The sequence below is a fragment of the Acanthisitta chloris genome, unplaced genomic scaffold (genome assembly GCF_000695815.1).
Source record: "Acanthisitta chloris isolate BGI_N310 unplaced genomic scaffold, ASM69581v1 scaffold16469, whole genome shotgun sequence".
NCBI classification, from domain to species: domain Eukaryota; kingdom Metazoa; phylum Chordata; class Aves; order Passeriformes; family Acanthisittidae; genus Acanthisitta; species Acanthisitta chloris.
Window position 1 is genome coordinate 87,595 of NW_008693283.1, and position 20,454 is coordinate 108,048.

The 20,454-nt window shown below is 38.4% G+C and overlaps 1 protein-coding gene across 1 annotated transcript in view; it reads right to left on the bottom strand.

The window, feature by feature from the left end:
- Positions 1–20,454, bottom strand: part of ATP10B (ATPase, class V, type 10B) — a 49,603-nt gene that overhangs the window by 28,985 nt on the left and 164 nt on the right. Inside the window, 5 exon segments of the mRNA XM_009083024.1 lie at positions 594–700; positions 3,253–3,338; positions 7,138–7,342; positions 19,149–19,343; positions 20,348–20,454. The exon segment at positions 20,348–20,454 is cut by the window's right edge and continues 20 nt beyond it. Coding sequence (XP_009081272.1) covers positions 594–700; positions 3,253–3,338; positions 7,138–7,342; positions 19,149–19,343; positions 20,348–20,454 — 700 coding nt within the window.

Consider the following 20,454-nt stretch of genomic DNA (forward strand, 5'->3'; position numbering starts at 1 on the left):
GACACTGTCTTGCTTAGTTCATGTCTCTGCTGCATGAAATTCATGGTTGCATGGACACACTACGTCTATGTCAGCACAAACCTGTGCTGCTGCTGCCTTTGCTGTCACCTCCAGCTGCTGTCTCACTGCCTCCTGTGTGCTGGCACTGGCACAGATTGAATGGATGGATGAAATTCACAGAAGAATTTTTTCTGGATAGATCTTCAGCTGCACCAGTTTCTGCCCTGAGGAGCCACTGAGATCTCCCTTAGGGCAGCTGTGTAGATTTTATGCCAGATGGAATTAGTATTATAACCAGAGCTGTAGAGCTGAGAGTTAAACTCACCTTAGCAAATTTTTACTTGTCTGGATATTTCTGTAAGATATTTGACATGCACAAGGATATTGTCACTTGCCAGAGACGGAGTGCAAGACTTATTGGCTTTGGAGATGGATGAGTAATAACTTTATTTAAAAAAAAGTTATGTAATTTTCCTGTGCACTACCAGTTTTTCAAACAAAATGTTGATTTATGGGGCAATGTTAGACTACACTTATTTCTTTGATATTTACAGAGGAATTCTCAGTTTACCTAAATAGAAAGTACATCTTACCTGCATATATAACAATTCCTACTGCAGCCTCAGTATTTCTGATTGTACATCCACGAAGCAAGAGGCTTTCAATGCTAAAACCAACACGTTCATGATTTGGCTGCTCCCTAAAAGAAGAAAATCAAATAAAACAATTACTTTTTCTGTGCTAATAGAGCATTAAACAAAATTTTTTTGTGCCTGTCTGTTTCAACTTGAAATCCAGTAACTCTGAAGGCCCTGTTTTGCTTTATTTCATTCCACTTCAATGAAGACTCCAACAAGAAGTTGCAGAGAGGGTCAAGTCTGTCTTTTAAAGACAGCTTGCTAATGTGTGTCATGATGTCAATACAAAGCAAGTTTGGCTTTCACATGCTACTTTATCTGGCAGATTCACTATCTCATGAAAAAAGCCAACCTACATTATGTGGCTTCTTACAGATGAAATTCTTTTAGAAAGCTGAGCAGGTTTTGCCTGCTAGTAAAGGTTCAAATACATCTACACCCTGCAAGAGCCTCTGTCTCTCTGTCAGCCACCAAAGGGCTTCTCATCTTTGTGGACCTCAGCTCACTTGAGCAGTCTCCAGACTGAGGTACTCTTCCTCATTCTGGATGGAAGACTTTTCATCCTGGCTAAATATGTCCCGTCACATACTAGATCCTTCTGCTAGCAGAACAAATTGATGAAAGCTTACTGGAAACCATAAGTTCAGTGCTCCATCAGGGAGACAATTGGTTACTTGCCTTTAAAAATGAATGCATACACCTACCTTGGCTCACAGTTTTTATTAGAAACTCTGGTATGCTCCTCCTGAGATCTTGACCAAAGCTGAGATTTTTTTACTTCAGACACTCCATCTTGTTTTGTTATGTAAATATCAGGATCAGTAAAGATTTTTTTTTCTTGGAATATGAATGTTTTGCTACTTGCTATTCGATATCTGGCATTGCATTTACCAGCAAACAGCAGCATCACTCAAACAGAGGCAAGGTTAGGTGTTCTCTCAGGGCTAAGTACAGTCCTATGTCTAGGTGCAGCTGCACATGATTACATAACATGAACTAGACAAATGAAAAGGTGTAGGTGCCAACAACCTACAGCTGGTAGAGCTGCAAAATATAATGCCAAAAATCTGTTTTTCTTGGAATCTAGATGCAGCCTTGGTGAACTCATTTAACAGAAGCCTTCTTGCATCCCCTTGAACAGAATTTACTGTGGGCAGGCACATCAGATGGATGGCACTAATCTCTTTCTCATCATTTTTAGCAGAGAGTGTACTGCTACTATTTTATAGCAAGGCAACAAAGCCTCAATAATTTATTAAGGGTTCTTGGAGAAAAAGGTAACCTGCTCCAGGTAATTTGTGTTTACAAAATAGCTCAAATCTCAGCAGACCAAAGACAGAAACTCCACTAACTGTTAGCAAGTAATTTTCCCTGGCAAATTCTTTCATCTACCCCTGAAGCAGAAAGAGAGAGGCAGCTAATTCCATGTTCCACCAAGCAGGCGAGATAATAGGCATTTACCAAAGAGATTTCTGTTACAGGCTTTCTGTAGAAAGTTGGAGATTTTTAAGTCTGTCCTGTGTCCTAAGGGTGTGTATTTGTGTGTGTTTTCTTGTGACATATCACCTACGTTTCTATAATCTCAGTGCTCTTGTGCTGTATTACAGCAGGATAATTGGAAGGATCGCTTCAGTTTAGATTATACCTGGTGGTCCCCAGGGCCAACAACTACAGCCAGCAATCAATACAAACTTGACCTCTTTTTCCCTTTTAAGATACTGCAGTAGAGGAGAAATGGCATTGCTGTTAGAGGCACCATTCTTCCAGGGCAGAAACTAAAAACCAGATTAAACACAGTCAGTGATAATGGTCGAGAACCCTCTGGTTTTCTCTGTCAGGGATCTGGCCATTTGAAGCTACTCCAGGTGCAACACTCACACTGCTTCCTTGCAGAGACATTAACTCCTAGTTCAGCAACTAGTAAACTGAACAAAGTTGAGACATGAAATGAGACGCTGACACATTCATGCAGTTAAATTATTAGCATAACAAGGGGCATGCATTGGTCTGGGGAAGTAGGTGTTTCAGACAATTCTCAGGTGTGATGTGGGTATCAGCATGGATTGATGACTGCTCTGAAGAGGACCTTGGGAAACATCTGCCCTGTATTAGAGGGTAAGAGAATTCTAGGACATGAGCCATGCCATACAAATTTGCCTTAGAGTCTGTGAATGGGCATAAATCTGCTAAATTTGCTAGTATAGATTTCCCTCATGTGCTAGAATTATTTAATGAAGAAACACTAAAAAAAAATAAAATATGAAGAAACTAGAACCATGCAGCTGAATAACTTTAAAACTTAGGAAGGGTTTACATCTAAAATTCAGCCTAGTCATCAGGTCAAATGTAAATGAATTTATGTCTAAATTTTGGAGACAGCTGAAGACTTGTGAGAATGGTTTGCATGAAACAATTGCAAACTCAATGCCAAGCCTTGGTTCTACCCTGTCTCGAAACAGAGACCAGTCTACATTTTATACTGACTTCTGAATCCACAAATACACAATAGTGACAGCCAACAATTTCCTCAAAATATGTTCTTTTCATCCAGTTCCTTCGAGAGAATTATAAAAAGTTCAGATACAAAATGCATTTATAGATAACAAGTACTTACATGTAACCTTTGAATTTATTGAGATCATTGTTTGGTATTTCACAGATGATGGTGTTTTGGAAAAATTCGGGTTCAAACAAAGTATTCTGCAAGTAAAACACACCAAGAATGAGTGTCAGATCCAATGAGTACTTGAAATGCTAAACACTAAGAGAAGCTTGATATAGACAATTAGGGCTGGAGCACTTGTCCTGTAAGGAGACACAGAGTCAGTTTAGCTCATTCAGCCTGAAGCAAAGCTTCAGAGGGACTGATTAAAGATCTGAGATTTTCCTCTCTTGGAGTAACAACTGGATAAACTAAATGAAGAAAATGCTATGTATTGGACAAGACATTACAGATGTCAATTAGTGAAAACAACTCTCTTCATTTAAAGTGAATATAACAAAGAAAGTAGATTTAGCTAAGATATGAGCACTGTCCCAGGTTGCCCAGGGAGGCTGTGGCTGCCCCATCCCTGGAACTCTTCAAGGCCAGGTTGGATGGGGCTCTGAGCAACCTGGTCTTGTGGAAGGTATACCTGCCCATGGCATGGCAGTTGGAACTAGATCTTTACAGCCTCTTTCAATCCAAACCATTCTGTGACTTTATGATTCTATGAAATAGTTCAGATTATTCATGAAAGGTCAGTCCTCAACCAAGAACAAGCTCAAATGAAATAATTTCAGGATTTACCAGGATATTTGAATATGTTAGAAGAGTTCTGTTCCTGGCTAGGATGTCATAATCATTAAATAAGAGCTTACATGTCTTTACAGCCTCTTTCAATCCAAACCATTCTGTGACTTTATGATTCTATGAAATAGTTCAGATTATTCATGAAAGGTCAGTCCTCAACCAAGAACAAGCTCAAATGAAATAATTTCAGGATTTACCAGGATATTTGAATATGTTAGAAGAGTTCTGTTCCTGGCTAGGATGTCATAATCATTAAATAAGAGCTTACATGTTTGAATAAATGTATCATATTCAAATAAAACTAAATGCAAGGCTAACAAGGCTAACCCAACCCCAAAATGTAGAAACAAACTAAAGTAGGAGAGGGAAGGCAGTAGAATAAGCCCAAACTGCTGGGAGAGACAAAATGACACAAAGCTTTTTGGGCTAAGGGCTAACTCAAACAACTTGGAGCTGAACTGAGACACACAATTTTGCTTGATTTCCCCAGAGTTCAGGGAAACAGGCTTGGGGTTTGGGCTGCATGAAACAGTCTGGAAAGCAGGTAGGATGAGAGGTACTTGACTGTCACAAATGGTGCTTTATTCTTAACTGAAAAATTACACGGAACTTTGCTTTTTGATTAAGAAAATGCAATAAAAATGGGATGTGAGAAATGTGAGAAAGAATAATTATTGTTGTACTATAGCTTCTTTAAAAGAACTGAAGCTCACTTTAATCCAAACTCCTCCATTAGGAAAGCTGGAAATCAAGTTTGCTGCTGGGCCTCCTGACCTTTTTCTACAGCAAGCACTATGCTTTACTTTTTACATTATTTTCTCAAAGTAGAGGATGAAAAAACAATTGTTGGAGGACATATAAAAGCTTGAGGAATATAAGGGCATTTTGTATACCTTTTGACCCATGTGGCTAAGTATTTTTAGAATCTTTTAAAAGAGAGATTGTTCACCTCTGCTGAATCTTGTTCAACTCAGTGAACTCAACGAGAAAATCAGTACATATTTGGTTTTGCTAGAAAAGTTTGTGCAACAGGAGAACAGGAATATTCAAAAGTCACCTGGAGTGCTTATTACTAACAAAGAAATCCAGTAGGCTTCTAGATAGAAAGGAGTACAGAAGGAGGATTCTACTCTCAAATGCTTTTCTTTTGATGACAAGAATTTTATACCTTAAGATTCAAGTCAGAAAATGTGCTAAAAGGAAAAAAAATAAAAATCCTTCCTCTTAGTATTTACAGGTAGTTGAACTCAATATTCCTAAGCATATCAAAGAATCATAGAATCGCAGAGTAGTTTGGGTTGGAAGGGTCCTTAAAGATTATCTAGTTCCAATGCTCTGCCATGGGCAGGGACACCTTCCATCAGACCAGAATGCTCCAAGTCCCATCCAACCTGGCCTTGAACTCTTCCAGGAATGGGTCATCCACAGCGCCTCTGGCCAATTTGTTCCAGTGGCTCGACACCTTCACAGTAACAAATTTCTTTCTAATATCTAATCTAAACCTACTCTCTGCCAGTTTGAATCCATTTCCCCTTGTTCTGTCACTCCGTGCTCTTGTAAATAGTTTCTCTCCATCTGTCTTGTACCCTAAATTAAAAAACTAACCCCAGTTCATATGCATTTCCTCCCTGTTTAACAGGTAACACATTATAGGCACAATGACATCTGAGGGAGTTTTATGCAGCACATAAATCACAGGACTAAACCAAACTCAAAGAACAAGGAAGTTGGCATATTAAAACATGCACGTATGATACTTGGCTCACTGCAGAGGTTTAGCCAACACACTGTTTACACTAGTGTGCTGCAACAACAGGGTAATAACAGCTGATTTTTTCAGCTCTCACCTTCCCAAGGACTGGCTATCACCATGGCTAGAACTGCATTTCGCTCTGCCAATGTAAGGGGAGTTATTAAGAACAGACACTGTCAGAGAGTTTATCTAAATAACTACTCAAAGTCTAAAGAAAATGACCATGAATAGGCAGTCTGGAGCACCATGTTCTGATAAAAGGAAGGACTTCCTTATATTATGAACAACTGAGGTAAAAGTTTGCATGTTGCATAATAATAGAGCACTCTCTTGTCTAAAAGCAAAAATACAAAACCTAACATGTAAACTAGGACTATGAGAAAACAAATGCAGCATTTAAAAAATGCTATTTCTGTAACCAGTTTACTGTTTTTCTGTGAAATCTTTACATGTTAAAATTTTCCAGTGTTTCTCAGGAACAAAACCTCTCCCTAGTCATCACTGGAAGGCACTGGAAAAGGTATGTTTTGTGCTATGGCATTCACAATCTGAGAGAGCCCTTAATTGTGCTTACAAAGTGACTTCCATTTGAACAAGCAAGTGACACTGGAGTACAGCACCTGGTCCCAACTGGCCATGGAAATGGTGTGCTTTTATTTAATGACTCTTATTACTCACTGGTAGCTGTGTCCCACCACCAGTAACCCCAAAACATCTTCCTAATGGCTCTGCTACTAATTGCTAAATAAATGGACACAATTCCTAGAATTACCTGTGAGGTGTTTTGATTTCCTGTCTGCTGGGGTGATTCCAATGGAACAATATATTCCTCCTTACATGCTACAACTCCTTAAACTTGTTCTGTGTTATTTGCAAACTGCACTGCTCTGTTTGAAAACGTAATTAAAAAATGTAACAAGAACAAACTTCCCTAAGTCATATGCTCTTGTTTACTTCAGGGTTTTTTTCAACGTGAGTCAAGAGAATATAGCAGTAAAATGTAAAAAGGAAACAATATGGCCTAGGGGAAAAGGTGGTGATTTTAAGCATTTAAACTGAACCTCAAAGTGATGCTAAACACACAACTTTAAAAAAAAATTAATTTAGCTTGAGTTCCTATTAAACAGCTTACTATACTCCTATAAAAGATTCCATTATTTAATTTTTTCCAACTCAATGTACCTTAGAGCAGTTTCTAGTTGAACTGTCACACATATACCTGCCTAGAAAGCAAGCATGGTGTGTCAGCTCCACTGGAGAAGCAGAATCCATAAGGAAGCCCATGGCTGCTTTGAAAAGCAGGATAACCATGAGCTTTGTTCCAATTCCCATGCAGAAGTAATTCCCTCAGCAGTAGTGGCTTAGCTGTGGCATGATGGTCATAGCTGGAGCTGGTGTGCCACTGGGCCCAGACCAAGCTGGCACTGCACGGGCTGTGTTTTCAGCACACCTACCTGGCTGTTGAACCCCATCACCACTCGTCGTTGTTTCAGGTTGGTCTCCCCATCGAGGTTGGCAGTTTCTAGGTGACAGATGCCGTTTTGATCAGAGGAGTACAGCAGCAGGATATCTGCTGGGATGGTCTCGTTGCACTGCAGCTGCACAAAGTCTCCCACTCTGACATCTTTCCAGCATTTCTCGACATAAGCACGTTCTTCCCTGTTGCATTAAAAACATGTCATGAGTGATGAAGAGTGGCACTAGGAAGGCAGAACTCCTGGGTCACGGGGCTTCAGAAAGCAGGTGGTGGCACATTGACTTTTTTTTAAAGGACACAGCATAACAGCTAGAAATTAATGATTTAGACACTTCCATAGTATCACTTCACCATATGTCACATTCAAACAAAATCTTTACATGGAATAAAAAACCCTACAACAAAAGTTCCCTTTCATTCCAACATTAGCCCTATATACTCCACAGCAAAAGATAGAAAGTAGTTCAGACTAACAGGGATGTTTTGAAGTATCTTACTCAAGAAATTTAGACATTTCACCCAAACCCATTAATTGTTTTTGACTATGTGACTATTTCTCAGAAAATTTCCATCATCATATAGATGCTGAAAGAAGCAAACTGGTACCTCAGCTACACTTGCTTCAGGTCTTTCCAGTTTGTAACTCTCAAGAGGTAATTACAAATCTTGAGCATAGTGCAGAGAAACAACATCAAATGGTAGAAGAGCTGACAAATGACCCCTTAATATTAAGCAAAAATAATGCAACCATAGCCCAAGCTTAATGGAAAAGTTTAAGTAGGAAACAAAGAGCTTCTAAACTAAAAAAAGAGAAAAGAAAAAGAGCCTATAGGGCTCAAGGAAAAGAAATTACTATTTCATCAGCAAACCAGTGCTCAAAGGTTCAACCCAATAGCAGACTTTTTTGACATTACGTTTTCAATAATTAATCCTTCAACTGCTCTTAACCATCTAAGCAAAGCAAAAACTGCACAATAAGCTTTAAAATTAGTTAATGGGAAAACTGCACTAGCAACAATGGCTCAGTTCCTCTAACTCTTTGAGAGGAAATTATTTTTTCAATATGAATAATTGAATCACCTTATACCTTCTCTGTAAGAGGGAAAATGCTCAAGATACTTTACCAGGCAGAGAGTAAAAGGCCTTTTGTAATGACTCAAAGTCTCATTTTTGGTTAAGTTCTTAATCATCCTCATCTATAGCCTGAAGAATACTGTCTTTCATTTAAGTGTTTGTATCATGAGAAGAGGAGCAGTGATAGAGCAGATAAAGTGTTTTGCTACAGTTCAAAGCACACATCCAAGCACTGCTTCAGAGCCAGGCCAAAGGCTGCTTCCTGCTAACCTACTTTCCTGGCCTTATGCAAAGCAGAGCCAGCCATGGTGCTGCCAGGCAAACCCTCACATTTGGCTGATATCTTTATCTGTGAAACAACATGAAATAACAGCTACCTGCAAAGGTTATGCAAGCAGTTAAAGTCTGTGCATTTCCCAGTGGTATCCACATTTTATTCAAAAAAGGAGGCCCCCAACCTAACAGAACCATTTAATGCTAGCTGTGAGGCACTTACTAAATGATGGTGTTGTAGCAATAGTTTTTCTTTCTTGCATTAGTTTTTCTTTTCTGAGTTTTTAATTCTTTATGCTTTTGTCTGATTCTACCTACCTGCATGTCCTTTTACTTTACTCAACAACATACATAAAAAGACCACACTGAATAACAGAGGTTTCTTGTATGTTAATTCGATGTTGCTATGCATTAAAAAAAGGAAAAAAGATCTAGATCAATTTCTATTTGAAAAATATTTAAGCAGGTGTATGTTAATATAGCAAAACAACTAAATGACTATGAATCTTTCACATGTCAAACACCTTCTGAGTAGGACTTCTCAATTTGCTTGTTTAAGACACAAAAGAGAGCACAAAATCAGTTTGGAGAAAGTAGATGTCTTGCCTTGCCATCCCAGACATTTGGATGCCATATGTAGTTTGCATGTAACATTTGCTGAGGCTTCTGCAGGGCAATCCTACCACCCTGTACATCACTTCTTGTGCAACTCTGAAGTTTACAGAACCTGCTTCTGGTTTTGTCCACTCATAAAATGCTATGGAAGGGTCTTGATGTTCCACATCAGCTGAAAGAAACCAGGTTAGCAAAAATAATCTACAGAAATCACAGATGTGTAAGATTTTTTCAATAGTTCCCTATGAAAGATATGTTACACGTAAAGCTTCGCGGTTCTGCCCACTCACTAATTACAGAGGACACGGTGAGTCAGAAAAGCTAGATGAACTCTTTTCAGAACAAAGTCTTACTTAGCATAGGGAATAGAGTGCTGGAATTGCTAGAATACCAACCTGCTTTCAGCTGACTGTCCCTCTCTCCCAAAGAGATTCAATTTGGTAAAGAAACACATTTTCTGCTCCTGAAAGAACTATTCAGCTGGAGCTGTAAGATTAACAATTTCCTATAGTGCAAAGGTTTTCTACAACTTTGTAGAGCATTGCTGATGGCTGAAAGGAAGAAAAGTACTTCACGATGAAACTGGTGCACCCCATGGCAGCACTGGCCCAGTTGCCCAACAAGATTTTTCCGATGAAGCAGTTTCCTTTCAGCTATCCCTGTAACTGGGAACGCTGCCCATTTTCTGTTCAGAGATTAAAGTTCATAGCACAAGCTCTGGTTGCTAAATAAACAGAAGAGCTTCATAAATCCAAGATGGGCTGACGAGAAACATATAAAAAGGACAAATGCATTTAACCAATAAAATAAACAAGGTGTGGTGATTTTCAATAAATAGGTGGGAAGCTGGAAATCTGATTCTTATAGTGTGTGGCACCAGGGCTGTGGTGCATCAAAGACACGATGTAGGATAAAAGTTCCTCTGTGCCTTCTCTCCTTTACCAGGCAATTTACCAACAGCACACTTAAAAAGCATTCCCTTCCTATCTTGGGATAATGGGTAACATGATAATGCCCATCAGGGGATAATGCCAATGAAAAAGGGCCGTTCGCCTTGAACAGTCAAAGTGAAGTCTGCCAGAACAGTTATTGGACTCATCAAATCTGACCAGAAGGCCTGAACTAAATCAACTTTATGAAGTAATTTCTGGGGAAAAAAAAAAGATCATAAAAAAAATTCTGCTGTGGCTGGAAATTGTGGGGGAACTTGAATAAATTATTGACTTTGTGCCAACAATTTGATTTTGCATTTTTGGATTCAATAAAGATACATCTCAAACAAAAACTGGGTCAAAATAGATGGTGAATGGGAGCAAATAAAAATTATTGTTCTGCTCCCCAGAGGAAATTAAATAAAAGGAATTTTTCATATGCACTCTGCAGCATGTCTATGAGTCCTAGATTGTCTTAGAGAAGGATCTTCAGAAATCTCTATTACCTTGAAGCATTTTATCATCCAATTAGTTCAGTGAGTCTTATTCCCTTGAATTACTGCAATCTCCACCTCAGGATCCTTTGCAGTTCTCCCTTTCACCCCCTAAACTGCTGCTAGGTTATGACACCTCGAAAAATGTATCAATGTCATCAATAGACAAAACCAAATGTTTGCACTTTACTCTATGTAAATTTGCTAGAATGCTATATTTGAAAATGGTTTCCTTCAAGCATTACCTACTTTATAAAAAATGCTAATGTTCTAAGATCTTGGTTCTACACCGAAAACAGGTCAAATCACACAGCTACTTACCCTTTGCAGTCTAACTCTGCAAATAGAAATCTCACACGGTTTTATGCTATCAAAGATTACTCCAGCTTTTATATGCAAAACCTCAAAGTATTTTCAAAGACCACTTTATGGCCATAACCTCACTGTTAGGAGCTACTGCATAAAACTTAAAAAACCTGACAACAAAGAAGCAGATTTAGGACTTGAGAAAGGCACTAGATTGTACAGGAACTGACTCCGAAACCTTTCCATAGGGCAAAGTACAGCACAACTTGGCTGATAGTATTCCTGAGCTGGAGATATTGCCAGAGAATAAAAAGGTATCATAGTGTACGTGTCAGTTCATCACTGGCTTCTGCCACGTTACAATTCCAGTAGCTGGGAAGGTTGGTTTTGTGATGTGGACCTCAGCCCAGTAGCACCAATGATGTAATTTAGCAGTGGCCAGTCCTGTAACCAGAAGTCATTAGCAATCAGCCACAGCCTTTCCACATGGCCCCAAACTCTCAGGATTTCTTGCCTCTAGTGGAAGTTGTCTCTGCCCATGGTAGGGGGGAGTGGGACTAGATGACCTTTAAGGTCTCTTCCAACCCTTAACATTCTATGATGCTATGATATGAACACTATGTCAAGACAGCAATAGCACCTTTTAAAGATAACAGGAGTGAAAGTCTAATATAAAGCATATATATATATATAATTTTGGCATTCCAAATTCCTTAATGCCAGTAACAGATCCTATATTTTTATGTGTTAAAACTTCCTATAGCATCATAACAAGGAAGTTATTCTCTCAATGATAAAAGAGGCTTATGTTCTGTAATCAAGTCAAGTTTATATGAACTTTAAGTAAGTACAAGAAGTTTATAAATGTATTATATGTCCATATACAAAGTTTTGGATTTCTTTTAACTTGCCTTTGAAGAAATAAAAAAAAAAAAAAAAGTAAAGAACACATTGAGAACACATTTGCTTAGAGTTTACTAAGCTTATTTTGTAAGTTATAGATTATTGTGTTTAGGAAATTCTTTTTAATACATCCTTGAACAAAATGCTATTGCTATGATTCTTCCTGGCACCAGCTGGAATGAACAGGTAACTCCAAGGTCACTCACTTAATGTCTCCTAATTATTAGCATTAGTTTCTGAGGACTCATTAACTTAGGCAGTTTCTGGAACCCACAGCCTACATCAGCTTTTTGGTAGTCTTCCAGAGAAGAACGAGGCTGGTGAAGGGACTTGAGCACAAGTGCTATGAGGAGAGGCTGAGGGGATTGTTTTGCATTATTCATTTCAGCATGTCCTACATTTCTTCACCACACAATCAGCATGCTCACCATAAGATGAGTTCATGTTCTAATTTCTTCAGTTTTGGTACCACTGGTTTCAAGCAGTGCCATGGTGACATAACACACCTGAGCATACTGTTGGTTAAGGACATTTTCTCAGCTCACTGGGAGTTTGAAGAATGCCTCAGCTTGCACAAACCGAAGGCACTGTTTTCAACTTCAGTAAAACCCACTGTTAAATTAAGTGTTCATGACTACACTAGCTACAAAATTTCCATAGTACCTGAAGTACAAACAGAAGTTATAAGGCTGACAGAGCAGAGGATGCCCACTGCCAGTGAGAGGCCCACATGGAGAACAATACAGTCATGTCTGATTAGGCAAAGGGGTAGTAGTTTGCAGTTGATCCAAGCTCATGCTTTGTGTGTCATAGGAATGGACCTTTGGCCATGCAAGAGCTGGAGACCTTCAAGCCTCCAGCTGATGAGATTCATGCACTGTTCAGAGAGGTGTAGAAGCCTTGATCTTGCTATGTGCAAGAAAATTGATTGCAATTTTGCCTGAGGGAATGTGGTGAGATTTCAAGTGGGATACAGCCTTTAGACCTTTTTTTCAGTGTACAAAATGAATGCTCTAAAGCCTCCAGCAGACTTCTAGTCTTGCTTTGTTAGAAAATAAAAATAATAAAGCAGAAAGAAAAGGTTCTTTAACAAGTGAAAATTCAGTGCTGCTGAACAAGCCTAATTCACAAAGTATGGGCAAGAAATCTTTGCTTACTGTGCCCTTGGCAGGATGGTATTTTCCTCCTAGCCTACTTTTTACTTTACAAACTTTCAGGTTCACCTGGGGCTGAATGAGCTGCATATGATGTTTCTGGAGTCCAGAGAACAGTTGTGGTTTTTTTTCTCTTTCAACTCTGAGATTTGACAGTAGGTCAACTCCTGTTTTCAAGCATATTCCCTACCCTTCTCTGCTCTCTTCCAGATGCTGCAGACCTCTGTGAGTCACTACATCCCTGTCCAGTCCCAGTTCCTCTCCCAGACATGGAGAGCATCCAAGGGAGATACAATGTCTCCTCCCTTCAGAAGGCCCAGCTGACCAGAGTCTGTGAAGGACATAAAGACAACCTGCACTACCCAGATTCCTTAAGAAAACATGAAGTATACTGTATATATAGCAGCCTGTAGGCAAGCAGATGTTCATTTCTGTCATAGAAAAAATTACAACATTGAATTAAAATATTTCCATTGACTGAAATATTTCAGTTCTCTTTCAAACCAGGTAGTCCACTTTAAGCCACTTTCAGCTTTTTAGCTGTTGGCAGTTCTTATTTTTTGCACTCAGCGATGAGGTGTTTTTTTTTTCCTCCCTATTTCCACATCAGTTCTCTAGGACTAATGCAAAGTTAGTGCTGATGCAGAAAAATTTATATATTCTAAGACCCTACACTAAGCAAACAATGAGTCAGTGAAGGCTGGCCTGACTTTTTTGTGTCACAGACATCAGGGACCTACAGAGGAAGAGGAAATTGATGCTTGTAGGAACTACTTGAAAACCACAGGGCCTGAAAGCACCACAGAAGAACTTTCTATTGAAAGAGTAATCAGGTTATCTCATTTAGGAGCCTGTTAGCTTACTCAGTTATCTGACAGCTCCACAGGATGATTCAATACATGAATTAGGTTTGTCTGAGTTTAGGTGCTTGAAATTAAGCAATGTGAATAACTTAGTGTTTTTATGGCTGCTGCTGTGCCATCTTGAACTGTGTGCAGCCCTTGTATTTGCATCTTCCTGTCTGTTGAAACAATGAGAAAAAAAATTGGATTAATCTTCCTGAAATGTGAAATTGATGTAGAAACCTGTCCAGATGCTATAGAGTATTTACAGACCATTATTATTTAATCCTAGGGGTATATTACATCCAAGCTATATATTAATCACATATTAGTTAGTCCACTGAATATTATAGAACTTCAAGAAAATTAAATAATACCTTTTAGAAACTGTTGCATTGACAGTGACTTTCAGGTTTGCCTATTAATTTCAGTGCCTGCACCTGTTAGAAAGTTAATGACAAACTGGAGAGAGTTCAGAGAAAAGTAACCAAAGTGGGTTTGGAGGGACTGACTGACAAGAAAGATGAAAAGAGCAGTCTGTATACAGATCTTGACTAAAAGGTGTCTGGGTGTAGTAAAATGAACATGATAAAAATCATGCATATTTGAAGATTATAATTAACTGTTATGGATGGAGAATAACTAATTAGGGTTGTATGAAATCAGGTGACTTGAGAAATTTAAATGCAGTTAAAGAGAGGTAATAAAGAAAAGCATGATAGAAAAAGCTTTCACAATCACATTTTGTAGTAATGGAAGTCCTCGCTTGGAAAATTTAAAAGCAAAGTATATTTCAAAGAACAGCAGGAGAAAGGAGGTATAAGTCTGTACCACCTGCAATTCAATTTCTTGTTCTCTTCTTTTGGTGTTGTGCGACTAGTTCTGACAGCAGAACAGTCTGCAATTAGAATGATTCCAAAAGTTTTGGTTCTGAAATTATGATCTCCACAATCAAGCATTAGATCTAAGTTATTGCACCTCCACAAGACACTTTAATGCCTATTAATTGTCTCCCATTTTCTCAATTAAACCTTCTTTAAACACACTGCTGGAAGTGCCTTTTCTTTCATTTGGCCAGCAGACTAGATTTCCCACTCGAGCTGATCTCTGTGAGAAGAAAATTAGAAGAAATATGTTTACAGGCCAGCCTACTTAATTCCAATTTCCTTTGCTCTGTGTTGAAAGAAGGCAAGTTACTGCATTTCCCCTAGTCATCAAGAAAGTTTTGGAGAACATTCAGCATTTGAAAAAGGCTAGTTTGCCTTTGTACTTCTTTTGGAACAGGAGCCAGAATTCTTGTTACTGAAATCTGAAATGAAGGCAAAGCACACTCCAAGATTACCTCTTAAAATCTAAGTAATTCTTACAATAGAAGGTCAGTTTGTCTATTAAAAAGAACTTTTTGTGGGCACAAGATTAACAAAATTTTCAGATTCCCAAAAAGACTTTCACCTATATTAAAAAAATTCCCTACAGCAGATGATTCATAAGGAAGAAAATTAGAAGACATTGTGCTCTTCCAAGACTTTGCAGCTAGCAAGAAGAACAAGAAATATCAGCTTCCCAAAGCACCAGAGAAGCCTGATTAAAATTATTCATGATATAATAAGCTGTAGCGACTGATCTGATGGCAATTGTAATTACCCACATTTTTCCAGACAGAATGAACACTTTAGACTGAAGCCCTTCCTGTTTTCCTTTCCCTTACATCACCTTTTTGGGCCATATGACTTCGGTGAAAGACAAGATTCTAGACAAGGTTTATTCATAGATCAAAGTCTTTTTAATGGGATGGGGCAACCAATTTTAAGGCAAGTCCACGTCATGTTTCTGCATGGCAAAGTATTCACAGCTGTACCTTGAATCTGAATCTAGGCTGTAATTCCATGATGGATACTTTTCCCTTATACACAACAAGTTTTACTGTGTTCCCTGCTTCTCATGTTCCCATGGTAAAAGGGCTTCAGATAGAAATTAACATGGTTGCTATATGCAAAGAGGAAATAAATAGGATTCCTATGCAGATTCATTCATTAGCACCTGCTGCCACACCTATTCTCTTTCAAACTGGTTTTAACAAGTGTTAACAAATAATCCATTGCCTCATGGACTAATGCAACATTGAAAAAGCATCCAACTACATTGCAATCTCAGAAATAGGCAGAAGAGGCAGTTTTGCCACCGTACCCAAAAAGCTACAATTATAGACATCCTTCACTGTGGCAGAGAAGAAAACAGAAATGAACAGTACTTAGAAACTTGTGAAGTGCCTGATTTTTGGACAAGTTGTCAAGGAGAGCAGTGCAATTTTGTTTCTGACAAGTCATTATCTCTATGTGGGGACAAGTTTAGGCCCTAAACAAGCAAATCCATTGTTTTCCTGTTTAACCAGCAGGATGTAAAAATAAAAACCTGACAAACGCGTGCAAGAGAAACAAACAGAAATGACAGCCCTGCATGATAAAAGCCACAGTTCTGCAAGAACTTGCTTCTGAAAATGTACATTATATAAAGCACTGTTGATTAATTTGAGGGATGACAAGGCACATTCACCAAGACAGAAGGTTTTGCACTTCTGACTCCCCGATGTGATATTTTAACAGGGAAAAGTCATTTACTGCTTTGCTGAAAGAACAGTTTTGATACAATAAAACATAATTTTCAAACTTCTGAAAGTCCTAAAAGCAAGAAGACATGAAACATTTTGAAGTGAGCACAGGCACATGTAGTCAATTCATTTAGAGATGTCTAAACTGAGGCATGTATATCTTCCATTTCTAGACTGCTTTTTTACAGTTTCATTTTACATATTGCCTAGTAAAAAAATACAACTGAAAGCTAGCCTACAGCATAGTCTAAAATTAAATGTAGTTCAAAGGGCCAAGTTTTTAAGAGGTTTATTGGCATCTAAGAGTGCAAACAAGTCCCATCACAGATCTCATTCTGTGCTACCTTATATTGATAGAATTTAACCCTCTTGAAAACTTCATAGAAATCCAGCTGCTTGTAGTTCTTTAGGCACTTATTTTCAGGGCACTGCATGTCTAAGAGGCTGATAGCCACACCAGTGTAATGAAACTCAAACTTACCTTCCCAGTCCATGAATGGTTTCAAAAAAATAAAAATCTTTCCTTGTATCAGAACAAATACCAGGTGGTCTATAGTGGCTACGACTTCTCCCCATTTCACTTTATCACCGTGATTTTCCAGCAGTTATTTATTTTTTCAAACAAAAAGCCTCACCATTAATAAAATATCTCAACCCTTGTTTTTTTCAGTAATAAAAAACTCACCTGCTGTAAATGTAGCATCCCATATGATTGATTTCTTTGTCTAATTTATACCTCCGGAAGTCCTCCCAAGCATCTTTAATGGCTGTAATGGCCATTATAACACAAATTGGGATCACAGACACCTCTGGTTGGAAAGCATTCACCACTGGCACAAAATTCAGCAGCACAATGAACAAAAAATAAATATTGGCAAAGCGATGAAGCTGCTCACAGATATTTTTAGGGAGGAAAGTCAGGATGGTATATTTTGTGGTCTTAATTTTGTTGGAGTCATAGTATCTGTTTGGATTTTCCTTCCACTTCTTACTTCCAAAGGGCAAATTGGAGATGACAACTCGTTTATTTTCATTTTTCTTCTTTCTTTTCTTTACTCTTCCTCTCTTCTCCAGCTCATCATTTTGGATTTCAGTGTCTGCAGCACCACATTGGCAGCAGGTTTCTTTGAAAAAATGTTTTTTCCAGATCATTCTAGAGAAGCAGCCTGGAACAGTTTTCCGTGACATCTTGTTTTCCTTTCAAAAAGAAGCTTCAAGTTGAAAACCAACAAAGACAGATGAGTTCAATAATCCAAATAAACTCCCAAGCGGGTGGAGAGAAGAGTTGAGGTGTCTGAAGCCCAAGCTTGTCTCTCCTTCCACTCCAACCTCCACTTAGCCAGGGACAGGGATCATCCTGACTCAGCTGTGCCAGGTCCTAGAGCCTGCTGGGAGGCTGCACCTCACCTCTGATGAAAGCATCCTGAACGTGTTGTTGTTCTTGTTAGCATATGCCTGGAGGCCCTGCTCAGACCATTTCCCTGGCATTGACTCACATGAAGAGTCTCTGCTTTAACTCGGAGCTGTGACAAAGCACAGGACACACACACACAATTTTCACAGTTCACTCTGGGAGTTTCAGAATCACTTTATAACCCTGGGAGTTGGCAGGAAGCTCAAAGGTAATGGGCAGAGCTCTACATCCCAGATGTCAACAAATGATTGCTACAAGCCTCAGTACAGACAGTATTTCTCTTTTACTTCCTCTATCTACTGTTTGTTTTCATGACCATAACATGGATTATTAAACAACCAAACAACAGCCATCCTCCCCAAACCAAGCAAACCTATGATTTGGTAGTTATGGGAATTATACAGACGTAAGCAAGAGAAGGTCAGTGTACCTGGATTTCCCCTCAGCCTTGTCTTTCTCCTCTGATAGACCCAAAACCTCCCTCTCTCATCCAATTACCCCTTAGAGTCTCTCATTTCTTCTTTGCCTTTGCTTCTTGTGCCTCTGACACACAAATATGTAAGCATGGATGAGGGCTAATTTTCTGGAGAGCTAATGAGATGTATGCAAAACATAGTAATTTTTTTCTCTGTGGCCTGGGCTTAAGGGAAAAATGGAAGACATCCAAATATTTAAACTTCTTTTGAATGAAATCTCCTATCTATTGCATTATGAGTGACAAGCTAAGTAGTCTCAAAGTCAAGTTAACACTTGGCTAAGAAACTCTGATGAAATCGAAATGTTGCAATAAGAATTGCATGTGAAAATATTTCTTCCTTCTGAGCCAGTATTGAGCAAACAACTTAGTGCAGGTGTTGTACTATCTCCAAAGCCAAGCCAAGCCGCATTGATCCCTCTGCTTACTGGAAACTCCTAGAAAGTTTTTTTTCAGTTCCTGATTATGAATGTACCTTGAATGTAGTTGATAATTAATTTTGTGTTAGTGGTTTTAGTGTCTGAAAGACACTGTTCTGTTTTTTTTTTTAAACAGCTCCAGTTATCATTTCCAGACTTGGATAAGTTTCATTTTTCATCCAGATCCTTCTTCTACCTGGAGAGGATGTTGTGTGTGTTGGCAAACTGGTTTGAAAACTTGGAATGAAAACGTGTATATCAGTGCACACTGCTGTGATATGAAACAAAGCTTCAGTGATATTGAAATGACTTAAGTGAGATAAATAAGGCATTTTTAAAGGTAGAAAAAAATTTCTTTTATAACAGTTTTTTCAAATTTATAGTACTCTAAAGGGTCAGTGAGGGAACTACTGCAAAATCAGATGAGCAGTTTCCACCACAACAAACACAAGGAAAAATAATTGGTTTAGTTTACTTACTTGTCATATACCCTAGTTTTAGAGAAGTTTATCATCTTATCATATTGGTATTTTCTGTAGTCTTCAATAGCATCCTTACTCATGCTGGCAAGCAGCACCATAACCAGAGGCACTATAGTAATTTCCCTGTGGAAGACTTCCACTTGAGGAAAGCAGTTCAGAACCACCAGAAAGAAAAAGTAAAAATTACCCAACCTGAAAAGGTATAAAACAAATTAAAAGCAGTTAGAAATTAGAATGTGTCCTTTTCTTAGTGAGCAACCCCAATTTTATGTCAAAGGAACATTAATCATTTCACCCCTCTACCCTCCTTTTCCTTCTCCAGAATAAATTAATCAGTTGCTTAACCAAGATGCTAATTTTTTCTTTAGAAGACTCTGTGAGATACATTTTCAGACTATTATAGCTGCCTCACATATTACAAACACATCTTTAATGACTTCCTACTGTCTCAGTCTTGAAAAGAAGCACAAAAATCAAATGAAAGCCAAACAAACCTTAAAAAAACAAACCAATGAGTTATGGAAATGTCCCCATCAGGAGCCCATGAAGGATTCCACAAATGGAAGGTCAAATTACGAATGTATAAATCTAATACACAGAATGAAAATGTCAAAGCTAGAGATGGATATACAACTTAAATTTCTCTTTATCACAATGATATTTCTCTGGGCATCTTTTTGACATGATTCATTATTTTGGGGGGGTACAAAATTTCAAACCAGTACTTGGAGAAAAGCCTGACCTAGCACTTGCATATACATGTATACTATTTTTAGGTCTGTAGACAGTCACTTCATGGTACTAAAAGGATAGCAAAATTGAGCTGCTGAAATCTAAGGAATTTCATAGGTGTCTCAACACATCCAATGAATTCTCTTTGTGTTCTTTAATATCAGAGGTTTATGCAACACAAAAACACAGGGATTTTTAAATAAAAACTGGAAATTTTTACATAGAAAACTGGACCAGCGTTCAAACACGAGAGCTGGTCACTGCTGTGGTTAAGCACACCCCACATTTACTTGCTTTAATCCTCCATTTCAGTCTGAATTTAGAGACATTTGGTTACAAACAGTCATCACCTATATTTTAACAATGTGGCAACTACAAGAGCAGTCCTTCTCCATCACCCTCAAATATCACTGTTTCACAGAGAGTTCCTAAATCTCGTGGATCATTGATAGAATTTTTTTTACCTGTGAAACTGTTCAAACAGATTTTGGGGCAAAAAAGTGAAGTATGTGTATTTTGTGGTGTATATCCTGTTTCCAGAATAAGATGTAGAAGCTTGTTTCCACTCTTT